The sequence below is a fragment of the Trichoplusia ni genome, chromosome 22 (genome assembly GCF_003590095.1).
Source record: "Trichoplusia ni isolate ovarian cell line Hi5 chromosome 22, tn1, whole genome shotgun sequence".
Classification (NCBI taxonomy): Eukaryota; Metazoa; Arthropoda; class Insecta; order Lepidoptera; family Noctuidae; genus Trichoplusia; species Trichoplusia ni.
In genome coordinates, this window is record NC_039499.1 from 2,371,577 (window position 1) to 2,387,161 (window position 15,585).

Below are 15,585 nucleotides of genomic sequence, written 5' to 3' on the forward strand. Positions count from 1 at the left end.
ATTATTTTTTATTTCGGCCGATCACATTAAAAATGTTTTGTTGTGACTAGGAATTTGACTAGTAATTTGTTAATTTGTTAACGCTTTAATGGCAAACTCGTTTAATAATTTTGAAGAAATTAATTCCGGACGCAGTTATTTGCTTCTAAAAGGTCTTTTGGTCCTTTTCCACACAAATGTAGTCATGTTCAAAAGCAAGTTCAAAATAATAATTATGTACACAAAAAAGGTTTGTAGGTAGGTAGTTTTGTATAACAATATGTAGGCGGGGTTATTACATACTAAATGCCGTTATTATATTCCAGTCTCGGTTTTAGCTCATATAACGCTGTAATAACACCGGTGGTGACATAGGTATAATTATCTTTTCAAGTAGATTGCTTATTTTATAAGGCCATTTTTTACAATTAATTAGTTAAACCAAGTTCGTTAAAGAGATTATATAAAAATCCGGCGAAGCGAATCAAACCTCCCAAGAGGCTAAAAATCATAGCTCGAAACAAAATATCTGCAATTTTTTTTATAACTATGACAAGCTGTATATATTTATGTTATTTTTTTTCTTTCGTCAAACATATCCTATTTATAATTACACAAGTATAATCCCAAAAAACAATCATTATTTCGGTTAACAGACTAGGTATTTTCACGAATAATGTCTCACGAAGTCGCCGATCAGTAAGCATGACATCTTCAAAATCTGTTTCGAACTAAGTAAAGCGAAACTTGTTGCTACACAGGCGACACCGACTGAAATTCAGCGACAGATTTTCCCTGAAGCTCGAACTCGTAACTCAGAGAGAGTAAACTAGATGGCGCTAGCGTCACCGAAGGGATTCATAGTTGAGCTTATGGCTACTGAGAGTAGGAAATTCATTGGCTTTTACACTCTAAAACAGACCGACTATTTTTACTTTAATATTCACTTTTAATAAACAATGATTTAAAACTTGAAAATGACGAATCATAGTTTAAACAATTATTAGAACTTTTGAGTTGTTATGAATAATTGTTACTAATATTAATGAGTCAATGTTACTTGTAATTACATGTTAAATAAATAAACATAAAAACTTTAGACTTAAGTGCAACGTAAGCAAACCTCAATACAAAAATCAATATTCTATTTGAACAAACTATATCTTGATAAACCTTGATTAAATGCGACATTTAGGTACTTTCAAAACGATCAATAAAAGAATTTAACCTTTTAAATCAATTTGATATCTGAACATACATCAAAAACTATATCCGAGTTTCAAAACGACTTTATCAAGACTTAAATGAATATCAAAATAAAATAAATAACATGTTTATTCTGACAGAAAGGTCAACGATTTAATGTTATCGCTACTTAAAAGCTTTTAAAATATGTCAAACATTTTAAAAGCCTTCTCTATTTAACATAATACACGTAAGCTCAGATGTTTACAAGAATAAAAAAAGATTAAGTTATTTAAACAGTATTTCGCGATGCTCGAATAAAAATTAAAGTTAATCGATGATAATGAAAATGTTATGTGATAAAGATAGGACCGAGGGCCGGTCGGTACCGCTTTGCTTTGGCAACGCCGACGCCACAGCGATTAAATGGAGACTGACTTATTTCCACATTTTTATACACACTTTTTGTGTTTTTTTTTCTTGTCTTTATTATTCTTATTACATAAAATCATTAAATAACATGCCCCACAATACTATATTTTGTCGTTCCGGTTGGATTTTAACAACTCGATTTTAGGGCATTCTCCGATAAGCTAGCAGGCTGAAATTTTCAGGGTAGCTTCAAACCTGATGATAATGCAATTTAGGTACAACTTTAAAAACGACTGGATCGATATTGATAAAATTTGAACGGACATGTTCAAAACGTGCTGTGATTTATTAAATCTATTTAGTTTTAAACACTATATCGGTCTCCGCTGTCATCACTACAGACTACATTTTATGACCTTTCCTTTTATAAATACCAGTTATTTAAAACTTCACAACAAACCAGTTTCTTGTTGCTGGGGTAAATACAGAAATTTATTTAAGTATTTTAATTGTAATAGCAAGGTTATTTTACCGAAAGCATACCATCGTTATTCAAATATCTCGAACGCATAAATGTATTTCGAAAGGGTTCAAATTCTGTTTTCATAGAATTCCATCATTCTTTGTGTATTTTTTTACCAGTGCAGGCTACTGAAACATTTATCTTTTTGATATTTTTGTCTTTGTTAAAATCCTGTTCTTTTTAAAGCGAAATATATCAGTAGTTTAATTTATTTAATATGTCGTTGTATAAAAGAAACTCAAAAACGGAAGATGTTCTCAATTAATCTGTATTTTTTTTATGTCTATAAACTCAGGATTTCGGTCTGGATGAACCGATTTTGTTGATTCTTTTTCTTAACGTGAAATAGCTTAGTCATATGGTCCCTTAATTTCATCAAGGTTGTGCTTAGTAGTTTTTTATTTGAAGACGGTTGCATCTTTGCTGTAAAAACATTATTATTTAAGTACATACACGTTAGGAGTATACGTTATACCATTTAACTTTATAGTTCAACAAAACTGAACGAAAACACTTCTTTTTATAAAAAACTAGCTGCTGCCCGCGACTTCGTTCCCGTGGGTAGAAGATATAAGTTATGATTTATACCGGCCCTGTTTTTTCACATTTTCCATTGTACCAATCTTCGCTGCTATTAGTCGCAGTGTGATGGTTCTTAGCCTAAAGCCTTCCTCTTTGAATGGTCTATTAAACACAAAAAGATTTTTTAAATTAGGACCAGTAGTTCCTGAGATTAGCGCGTTCAAACAAACAAACTCTTCAGCTTTATATATTAGTATAGAGTATAGATAACACCCAAAATAACTCCCCTGTAAATCCAGGTTCGGTCCCGTGTAAACGATTTGTTACCTGATTCCATTAGAGGGTTCCGCCGCGGGCGTTTGCGTCGCCATCAAAGTGTCGTCTTTCAAAGAAAAATCTCGCGATAAAACGCTATACGTGTCTCACTTATTTGCAAGGGTAATAGATAGTGTGTATACTTACCTAGTATGTAGATATAGTTTTATTTTAGGGATGGTGGTTCTAGTTTCTTGGCGTTCCAAACCCAAAGGGTAAAAACGGAAAACTGTTACTGAGGCACCGATGTCCGTACGTCTGTCATCAGGCTGTCTCAAAAGCGGTGATTATGAATTTGATGGGTGATAAATAAAATTTTGTACCCTCTTTATGTTGCAACCCAACCGATTTGTTTATCTTAAGCCTGTTTATACAGAACCCTCATTATCGCATGTCCGACTCGCACTTGATCGTTTAAATCTTAATAACTTTTGAGACAAATTTCCTTTGGATGTGCACTTTAGTGGTCTTTTGACGTAATAATTAATCCAGAAGGAGAAAGCATCTGCCCTAATTAACTGAAAAAAAAACTTGTGGTATGTACGCTTACCGCGCAGGCTGGTTCCATGCGGCCCAGAATAGAGAGTCGTGGCAGGATTTGGGGGGCCTTTGCCCAGCAGTGGGACACAGTGGACTAGAGAAAAATGTACATACCAATCTCAAGTTCCTACAAGACAAGTCAGTTTACAAATTATAAAACCCATACAAAACCAGACTTATCATTTCTATTTTTTCCTACTTGCGACTGCGTGGCGCAGTTATACTTATAACGTAGATATTTAATTATTGAAGTTTCCTGCTTTTGCTTTGATAAATTTATAATTGAAGAAGTCCCACAAATACTTGTTTTTCCTAGGAATAAACGAGCTAATTAGAATAAGGAAAACCTCCTTTGACTGACTTAAGGCAACAGCAGGCGAAATAAATAAATAAATTAGGCAAAGTGGAAATACGAGTTGCGAAATAAAATATTTATTTTTACATTTATAATTATTAAGAAAAAGTAATGATTATTTACTTTGACTGTCCCTTTTTAACCGCCACGCAAAAAGGATGGGTGAGGGGTCTGTATGTCTATGATATCATAGATCCTTAACTGATTGAGTAATTTCAATTTGTTTTGATTGGTATTGAAAGTCAATTATGTGTCAAAAACTTTCCTGTTGCCTAGCACAGTCACTGTGAGTTACATCTTATTTCATAAAATTCTCCCGATACAATTTTAGATACATACTCAAAACGGTCGATTTTTATGCATGTTCAGTAAGTCTGAGAATTGGCTTATATTTATTATGAATATCGTACGTTTTGTACGGTTTGTCCACCCCAGCATACTTTTTATTTCTTAATTTCGATGTAACTATTTTCTACATCAAAAATTCCCTAGAAATAGCAGAAGCTTTACAGCCTAGTAAAATTACAAATACAGCCTCAAATAACAATACTAACTGAATATCAAAACAAATATTCACGTAAAACAAACATTTGTCCCGGAACATGCAATAAAATTCACTGTAACAATGCAACTACAAGCAAATACATAAATATTGACTTTAGTTTCAGATACAACGTACATATGTAGTTGTTCGTTATTACAAAATTAATCTCAGCTTGGTTCGGCCGGACGCTACGCTTCTATATTTCTATTTATATTACACAGGATGTATGCTGAATTGACGATCAATATTGAATAGGGTTGTCAGGTGCAGTTTTTAGACAGATATTCGGAGGGTTTAGTAGAGATGTTTTAATGGTTGGGATGAAATATATACTGATACCAACTTGTGAGTGTCTGGATGCTGAGTGAAGGCCTGATGATAGATAGATAATGATTATTAATAATGTTTCAAAATGTTTTTTTTTCTACAGTACCTATTTAATTCTATACATGGATTTTATCAGGTACGGATCTGATTCTAACTCAGTCAAGCACTAGTAAGTCTAATTTGTTCTTAGAAACTATTGATCGTGATTCTAGGATTATAATTAGTGGATCATTAATCGCCATCCACAGTGAGCTAAGTTAGCAATGCCTATACTTTCCCTTTAAGGGAATATCCCTATAGGGAATATGCCTAGCAGTGCTACGTATGAAGACCGGTACTGGTCTATAGAATTTAATCCCTGGATTAGTATCTTGTGGAGTAGATACATTTTTCACCCTAGACAGATTACGCAACATCAGTAATAATATTTGAACTAATTACATTGACCTCATTAAAAACAAATCCAAACAACCAAAAAGTATAAATATCTTTCCGCGTACCTTGAAAGTTTTATTGAAAAAATCCAAAATGTTTCCAATTTTAGGAGAGCTCGTGACCTCTTAGCAAAGAGGTTTTCCATCAAAGTGAGTTTCAGTCTATTAATATCCCTTTGATGTAAAGGTATTCGATAGGGAAATGCTGATGTTCCGGACGTGCGGACATGCGGACGTGAAAGACAAAATAGATGTATTAGGCTTAATGAACAGGGGAAAGGATTGATAACATGTTTGGAAAGAGACGAGGTAAACGTTACCCTGTCGCTTGAGTTATATGCGACATTGTTTAATATTTTCGTCTTTTGGTGCGACAGTGAAGTCGTATTTGTTGAAGTTACATTTTATAAGAATCTACTCAGAAATTTAAAAATAGGTAAAGTATTGAGTGGCAAATTTAAGAATCCTCCGAAAATATTGATCAGATATTGTGACTTGTCTGGGATGTAGAGCTTAAAATCCATGTATACTGCTCGTTAGAAAACCTCGAAGAAATAAGAGCTAGAGTCCTTATCTACCATGTCGAGTTATACAACTCTTTTTCTAATCATAACCAAAAACAAAAATCCATTTATTTCGACTCTACTGTTTTTTTTCAAAATACATATTATCTTACCAGCAAATGGCAACAGACGACAGCATGAGCGACGACGTGTTCGAGGACGACACGCTACGTGCGCCGGCGCAGCGCAGCACCCCCTCCCCCACCGGGTACAGAGACTACCATCCCCCCGCCGAGACCCCCGCACGCACCCAGCTTGACGATGATATGCCTATACATAAGGTGAGAATATTATTTAGTTTAATATCTTTAAATTAATAACATTTTTAAAACTCTGTGTGAGTTTTATGTTACGTAGACAGACGTGAGATCTGAATAAAAATTTCGGCTCTAGATAATCTTCTTTTGGGAAATCTGAAGCGGATTTTTTTTATTTTGCTGGCAGCGTCAAGATTCAATAAATGCGGAATTTTTACAACAAAAAAAAAGAAAACATTCTGTATTATTTTGAATTAATTTTGCACTAATAATAAAGTTAAAACTGGCCCTAGTCAGTGGAATAAACTCAGCAAAATTATTACGAAATCCTTACTTAACGTAAAATCTTTTGTAGTACCTCTGATTAAATAATAAAAATCTGTTGTTTGAAGGAAGGGTAACCGAATTTGACTTTCCCCTTAAGCCTCGTAATTTTCCGAGAACCTCAAAGTCAAAGACCGCGGCCATCTTGCTTCGCTTTTGGAGGTTATGTAAACCTGTCAAAACGTCAGACTAAAGATGTCTGCCGAATAACCGAGGGCTAACTGGATTTGGATTATCTACTTAGTTTGTTCCTAATTCTCTTTATACTAATCTTGAGTAAGGGAAATAAAATGAATAAGGGAGTTGCAAATTAAAATGAATAACGAATTATTATACTTTACATGACTCTATTATGTACCAATACTTATATCGTTTTTTGCTATTAGTAACCCTGTAAAATTGTAACCTTAATTATTATGATGATTAAAATATTAAGTACTGAAACAGCATTTATACCACAAGAAGTAGTACAGTTTAAAAGAGTCCGACGCTAAAAGAACTTGTCTTGAAATCATCTTCTCTTCAACAGGATATAAATACTCTTTCTAGTACCTACTATCCTACATACTTCAAGTTAAACCGAATTTACACTGCGAAACCGAAAATAACATACTCACGAATCAGAGCCTGCAAAAAGTATCCATAATTCATTAGCATTAGAATTCTAATAGATCATTGTAACCATTCCTGATGTAGGTTCAACGACCTATGTGCTGCATGAGATCATTCTGTTTACTTAGGTCAACTACCTGTGTTAGATTATACCTACTTGCATCTATTGAGGTTATGACTAAAGATCTCGCCAAAATGGTTCTAAATTGTTTTTATAAACATTGTCACTGAAAAAGTTATTTTTTTATTATTGGGCCAATAAGTTACTAACCGAATCTGCATCTGCTCAGATGTGCATTGGCGATTCCGGGGTATCTAAAGCACTTAGAGATTCAAGACTGATTCCAAGGTTACGAAACATATTCGGAAAAACACGGTGTACCTTCGTACCTATTCACTAAGTTACGATGTAGGTACCAAGGCTCACCCGAAAATAAAAATTCTTGATCCTCTTGAAGTTATAACTGGGCCCCAATTCTGCTATTTACAAATGCCGATGAATTAATGGCAACTGGATGAAATTGGCACTATTCGTGTTATTCTAAGCATGTTTCCGACACTATATTTGGAAACGCAGTACAGGGCGGAACACTCGCTATCAATACAATGAATTTCCAATTCTTGTGTCGGCAAAATGCTTTAGAGAATAAGAATAGTTTTAAAAATCCAATTGCCATTAACTCAACGGCCATTGTAAATAGCAGAATTGGGGCCCAGTACGTTGGTTGACATAAACGTCATCAACTGTCAGAGTCAATCCTACATTAACGCAGTGTACTCGTCCTACATGCATTTACCTACACTTTGTAGTTTAAATCACTTTGTTCACAAAGTTCGCCGAGCGAGGCGCATTGTTCGGTGATCTCGTTAGGCGAGCTACAAATTAATTGAAGTTATATACGATAGCTATACATAGTGCATATAAACTAGGATTTAGACCTTCCGATCCGATACTTATTATTGGATTAAATCAGACAGTGCTACGATTAAATCAGACATCACAAATTCTCTATAGACTCAATTTAGCTGTAGTATTGGCCGCAGAATACTAAAAAAAACTTGAATTTAATGAAAATTAAGTATCTATCACCTAAAAGTAATAGGCAGCATTATACGACTGTTGATCTGAAAGTTTTTCATTTTGTCATTGCCTGAGCTATGATCGAAAATGCAACTGATGCATACAAATTCATATAGACAACCTCAAAGCCATTAGCGCACTGAGGAATTCCTTGTGTTGCGTTGGGTTTCACAACATTTTTTCACATATTCGCTTGTGCTACGCGGGGATCAATTCCATGACACGTCGGGCACAGTGGGTTTGGCGTGATGGCCTCAACCAATCGACTATATGTGCAGTCAATTTAGAATCGTAAAGTCGGATCGTAAGGTGTAATTTCTGTTTACCGTGTATGGATTTATCGGACCATTGTTAGTCTGGCTTTATGTTAGCTGTATAATCATTAGTGTGTGGAATAGAGCTTAATTGCGTGTTTTTGTTCGAAATCCTGTAAACTAATGTGAGGTATTGAGCTGCCGTTTACAGTATTTAGGTAGTATGTGTTGTTGTTAATTATATAACTTGTATGCTTGTGCGGTACTGTTGTTAAAGGATCTATGATTGATAGAAGACTGAAAACTGTAGGGACTGTCAAAGTTTATGACAATACTAGCTTTTGCCCGCGACTTCGTCCACGTGGTTAGAATTTTCCCCATTTTCCATTGTATCTTCGCTCCTATTAGTCGCAGCGTGATGTTATATAGCCTATAGCCTTCCTCGATAAATGGTCTATTCAACACAAAAAGAATTTTTCAAATCGAACCAGTTGTTCCCGAGATTAGCGCGTTCAAACAAACAAACAAACAAACTCTTCAGCTTTATATATTAGTATAGATATATTTTTCTACAAGTTGAGTAAGTAAATAACATCTGGAGAGTTGCGATGGCTTATAAAGTAAACAAGTTTCACATTGACTTTGAAGTTTAATAGATGTTTGCTACACATTTCTTATACCAAGCAAACACTTAATTATGTTTAGATTGCTTGCTTATTGGAGAAATGTTTATTTATGATGATTTGAAAACGGTATTTAATTCTGTTTCTTGTTTTGTGGGTTTTTTTGTGGTTCTACGTTAAATGTGAAGAACATTTTTATCGTACATCATACATCGCTACATTAAAGGTTTTGTACAAACAGACTTAAGAAAAAGTCATTTAGTAGTCATTTAGTAGTCATTTAGTTAATTGCGCATTACACAAATAAGCAAACTAATGCCAGCATGCCCAACATTAATGCGTGTACGAAGTTCCTTGTTAGAGAAGTATCGTTATAGGAGAAAAAAACGATTGTTCGTAAAAAAAAACATTTGAATAATTTATTTAAATAAACAAAGCATACATATACGAAGAAACGAAGGAATAGTGTCTTTCAAATGTTTAAAATTATTCAACTTTGAACGACAAGCACTTATTATTTTTCTATAACTAACTTAAGTGGACGTTTCAAAGCGAATACCTGCCGCAACGTACCTTAATAACGTCACAAAGCCATGTTTTCCACAGGAAGCTAAAATTCGATACGGGAACGAAGTGTATCAATAAACCATTTACCTTCAGATTAATATCCTCTTTGGGACCACTTCAACAGCCCTTGAGCGAAGGCAACGTGCAGTTATAAAGTTAATCTGCGGACGATACCGCGTATGTACGGTCAGCAACGGAAGTTTATAAACCTAATAAAATATTATAATATTCCTCAATTTTCACATAACGCTTTCTATTTTCAAACTAAGCAAAGCTTGTATTATGAGTAAGACAGAAAACTGATAAACATACTTCTAAATGCATACGTATTATGGATAAATTACACCCAGACACAGAACCAATGATCGTGCTCATCACACAAATATTTGTTCTGGGTGGGAATCAAACCCACGACCTCCGGTATAACAGTCAAGGTTACTAACTGCCAGACCAACAGGCCAGGCAAATCTGTAAAAATAATGTGTAACACTGATTTTTAGGACATTTTCTGTAAAATTTGATAAAATCTTAGAAATAGTTAACTTTGTTCAAGTTGATAATTTCTGCAGTACAGTCAGCAACGAAACATTATATACAAAATCAAATTCAATTTAAGCCAAACATGTTCACAATATCGGCATCGGAATATTTGTTTTTAACAAATTTATAAAGGAAATATAAAAATAATTGTTTCAAAGACTGAAACTGAGTTACTACATTTTTTCATTTATACTTATAGTCCAAAATAACTTTTAAAAGTAATGCTATGGATATTACTATTCGTAACTCGTTTTTAGTTTATCCTCATTTGACTTTGATAGATGATGTGACACAAAGATCCTCATATTTTGAATGTATAGAAACACTTTTGTTGCTGACGGTACCTACCTGTACTAAGTGGGTTTATCCCCTGATGTTTCTAAAAGCTTTGTACACTACACGAGAAGGTAAAGTAAACCTTTTTTTGAACTACATATTGGTGTTATTTGGATAATACTTTCCAACTTCTTTTTTATGGTGTCAAAACTACGGGCAGTACATAAAAAATGTTACGTGAAATTTGGAATTATTAGATTTCATATATATTGCATATTTCTTAAAAAAAAAAATACGTAGTCAATAAATTCGGTGAATTTCGAAAAACTTTATAGTTTTATGTATATTCTGTATTGTGTGACACATTATGGTTTATAAACTTTCTATGTCCACTTTGTAAGTTAATCTACCTTGGTAATTTAAAAACACAAGTTTTCGTTGTATTTTGCATATATTCTGCCAATTATCGTCAAGGCTTTTTTTAGTTATACTATTAATACACGTTAAGAAAGTAATAGTTATAAAATAAAACGCGAATAAAAACTAACTTAAGACACTAAAACAAATTACAACATTTAATAGGTACTTTATTAAAAGACGCAAAAAAAATGGTTTGCTCTTTTAAATCCCTACTAATATTATAAATGCGAAAGTAACTCTGTCTGTCTGTCTATCTGTCTATCTGTCTGTTACGCTTTCACGTCTAAACCACTGAACTGATTTTAATGAAATTTGGTACAGAGATAGACTTGACCTTGAGAAAGAACATAGGATAGTTTTTTCCCCGATCTTATGAGGATTTCTCTTGGAAACGCGATATAACCGACCTCGACAAGCTAGTATGGAAATAAATGGAAATAACCGAGTACAGATATTTATTTCAGTTATTCATTAAGAATTTATTACATGCTATTTTTAAAACGTATTTTGCATACCAAAATACGTTGTTCGTAGAACTTGTTCATTAAAACCCATTCTGTTTTTGCTTGTACACCAATTAACGTAATAAGTAGACAGTTATACCCAAATAAATAATTAACTAAAAACAAAAACACGAAATTACTTTTGTATCCCAAACAATTTGAGTTTTAACATTTCTTCCATATTTTAGCTTCGAAAGAAGTTAAGGCTTGGTTAATTAAAATGTAGCGATTAATTAACTTTTTTTCTAACAAAAAGTAAGTAATCATCTTTGAGTAAAAAAGCTTTCGTTCGAAAAGAAGGGAAATTATTAAAATGACTGCTACAAGGAGTTTGTATTGTAGGTAATACTCGTGAATGAGCCGCTATTCCTTTTTTTAAAGTTGCCCATGCCGACAGCAGGTACTGAGCGCTGAGCGCAATATGTTTTCAAATTAATAATAGGAAATATTTCTATAAAAAAATCCCTTCAGGAGTTCTTGAAATAACCCTAAAACATCATACATATATTTACAATCTTTACGTAGGTACGTACACATAACCGTTTTTCAGATACATCCACGTTCTAATGAGAAATTCAAAATTCAAATGAATGTGTAAAAACGTGTTACTTTCATGCTCGTTTTGTTAAATAGCTCATTCCCACAACAACAAGAATGAAAGAACATCACAAACAAAAACGACTGGTGTTATAGACTTTTCGAACCGTATATGGGAGGCAATTAAGAGGAAGAATGTGGAGAAAAACAACGTGCGATCGTTTATATTGTAGAACGTGTGAATTGACAATAACCAATGGGTATTACTTGCTAGCTTTTATTAATGTAATTGTGTCTACTTGAAAATGACACTTTAGAAACACGCATTTTTAAGTAATCAAATTTTACGATATCAACACTTGGCATTTTGCCATTAACTGTACGTTATTTTTCGACATAGTATACTGTCTATAAAATTCACAAGTAACATGGCTTTTTACTGCTGAAGTAATATTCACGTTGTGTAGTTTCTGGGATTACACCCTACAACATCACCAACTTGGTACTTAACCTCATTTTTTGTAATAATTGATAAACACCCCTTCACTTGAAGCCGATACAAACAATTATCGTTAAAATTTCTATTGACAGACGATCCTGCTTGGCGACAGTGGCGTGGGCAAAACCTCTTTATTAGTGCAGTTCGAGACTGGAAAGTTTCAAGCCGGCAATTTCTCCGCAACCGTTGGCATCGGATTTACGGTGAGTGAACGCACGATTGTGGCGAATTCGCCGCGAACACGAACGCGCCTGTTTTAATGCGGTTTCGAATTTCGGATTTAATCGGGGAGATTTCGTCGTTTTGTGATATTATCTGTTGATTTTTCTTTATTCGATATTTGAACGGTTTATTGTTTTGGGTTTATTGTGTGTACTAAGCATGTGTAGGTAAAGATTTTAACATAAAAAGAAAATATGCCACGTTTTAGTGATAATTTCAGGCTTTTCGGCCAGAGAGACCAATTTAACCGCTTTTCGGTTAAAAACTTAAATTTTAAACATAGTTGTAAATTAATTGAAATGAAACTAAAGTCTTCTTTGGACGTTAAATACAAATACTTAAATGTTTTAAAGTTGATAGGTAAACCATTTCAACTTTTAACTATAAAAGTTTTAATGAGATATTTTAAAGTTTTATTAATTATTTAATGGTACTTAAATAAACATAATGACAAAGTACATAAGCGAACTATGTATTAATTATATCTAAATCTAAGATTCAATAAAAAAAAACTTTGATGAATGATATTGGTTTGTGCTCTTTACTCTTCTGTCATGATGATAGACATAAATTACCTAACGGTTTTCTTGCCTGTATAACAATTGTAGATTAATAACTTCCTTTTATTGCAGTCGGATAAACAACAACGTTTAGCAAAAACAATTGGTTAAAAGTGGTGTCCTAATCATCTATTCTTTGCTGCAGGAATCGTTTTATCGGCTTTAAAATAATATTATACAATATTGCGACCGATTCTTGATTTTTTAATGTGTATTCTTAATAGGATATTTGACAAAAAAAATCTATTTAGTCCATTGGACAGTTTCCAAAAATAATTGGAAACGTATTTTTCCCCTTATCTCGTAATCAAGAGTGAGTTGTCCCGGTTCACAACAACACTCTTGCTTCAAGACTTCTTGGTACCGGGATTGATTAGTCTCAAATATAACCAAATCCATTTCTCTATGCTACATTTAATGTTATAAGCGGGTTAATCTATATCTATACCACTAATATATAAAGCTGAAGAGTTTGTTTGTTTGTTTGTTTAACGCGCTAATCTCAGGAACTACTGGTTCGAATTGAAAAATTCTTTTTGTGTTGAATAGACCATTAATCGAGGAAGGCTTTAGGCTATAAACCATCACGCTGCGACTAATAGGAGCGAAAATACAATGAAAAATGTGAAAAAAAACAGGGCAGGTATAAATCATAATTTATATCTTCTACCCACGGGGATGAAGTCGCGGGCAACAGCTAGTTTTGTATAATTTGTAAACGATGGTTTTAAGTTTTGGTGCCCCGCAGTCTGTTACCCCTGATATGTAATCACGTTTTTTCCTTTTTCTTGTTTTTCCTGGAATCTACAAGTAAATAAGTCAAATAAATGGACTTCAAGACAATATTGAATGTTTCCTGATGGCTTATACAGTCTAAGGCAATGAAATTTTATCATACCGGTAATTGTTATACTGAGGAGATGAAAAGAGGAAATAAACTTTGCCGTCTATTTCCTATTTGTAAAAAGGAATGGTTACCATAGGACTTGAACAAAAAAGGTATTGACCGTTTTTAGGGTACCGTACCCAAAGGATAATAATGAAACCCTAATACTGAGGCACCGCTATCTTTTCGTCTATTCGTCCGTCAAATAATCTAAAGAATCGTCAAGACTGCGATGACGTAATTAATACTCTCATCTCATCATGTCTTCAATATATTTCAGAGCGATTCCGACACTCGGTTATTTTTCCTGTTTTTGCGTCGGAGGTTAACCAAAAATACACCTCAACAAGCAATTTTCAAGTAAATACAAGAGTGTTGTTGTTGTGAACCGGGACAACTTTAACGAACAAACAAAGGTAACCTTTAACTGTAAACAGTATGTTCTTTAAATACCTTCTCCTTTGCCTCTTAAGTAAAACGTAAGTAATAAAATAAGTGAGATGCATTCAGCGAATCCTTTTGCTGATGGTTTACTGCGCGGAGTAATAAGGGCGGGTATATAAAGGGAACCACTTAGTGCTGCGTTTGATACAGCTGGTTTTGTTCAAACCAACCATGTTTGATATGCTATATTATTACGTATAGACTGCATTTTAATATTCTTCTATTTATTTATATATTTTAGAGAGCCGCATTTATTAATATCACGCAAATCTTTAAACCTAATCTTTTATAAAATAAATAATTAAAGGCAACATTGTCATACTTTTGGTATGGTTTGGTAATTTAAGGCTGCAATTTAATGATTTAAAAAAATCTGTTTTTCGTATTCTAGCACGTGTTTAAGAGCACTAAATAAAATACAAAATGTATTGCAAAAAATATCAAAAAACCAACTCGGGCGTACAGATTTTCAGGAATCTTTCGTATTCACTTTAATAGATTTGTTGACTTTGGACCCCAAGTATACATTGATACATTCAATTAGACCGACCAAGCATATACCTCCCCCCCCCCGGTTGTACATTGACTGAGGTCACCTGAGTACTCATTATAAATATAGTTTTTTTCTAAAAGCATTTACACTAATTAAATTTTACGTCTCTAGGCTTTGATCGTCATATATTTTATTCAGCAAAGTCAGGTAGAGTTTTTAAGAAGAGATTATAGTTTCTGATTTCTGATTGTGAAAGTTACAAGGGCCCTGAGACAGTTAATTAAACTATTCCACTGAATTACGTCAATTTTGATTTGACTCAGTCAAACCGCAAATACGTCAAAACAATCGATAATTAGTATAGACAGAAATGCTTAATAGTAATCTAATCAATAACACTTAATTGACCACTTAGCTCCTAATTCAATAACTGCCATTACTGCCCATTTAGGAATTATCTACATTACCGCAATATATTTATGGTTGTAGTTATGATCTTAAATACAGGTAAGTTATAGAATGATGTACATACTGCCATACCAATCATCATCATATCAGGAAACATCCACTACATCAATGTAGAGTGTTGATCAAAGGCATTGAGACAAATATTTTATACATTTTCTTTATTATTCAGTAAAACAACTCCCACAGTAAGAGATTTAGTCCTTGTCTCGCAGGGGGTTTCACATACCAGTCATACATTTACATTCAAGTCACATGCACAAAGACACCTAGAATTAGGGCGAGCATACGTGGTTCACAAAAATGTTTGTCCTACCGGGGGATCGAGCCCGAAATACGTCACACAGTGTGTTTTTAAATTAT

General features: G+C 33.6%; 1 protein-coding gene across 1 annotated transcript in view; it reads left to right on the forward strand.

Moving 5' to 3' along the window:
* LOC113504460 (ras-related protein Rab-37) overlaps positions 1-15,585 on the forward strand; it is an 86,122-nt gene that overhangs the window by 11,706 nt on the left and 58,831 nt on the right. The window contains exons 2-3 of the mRNA XM_026886750.1: positions 5,776-5,940; positions 12,245-12,355. Of these exons, the coding sequence (XP_026742551.1) occupies positions 5,776-5,940; positions 12,245-12,355 (276 nt within the window). The remainder of the gene's footprint in view (positions 1-5,775; positions 5,941-12,244; positions 12,356-15,585) is intronic.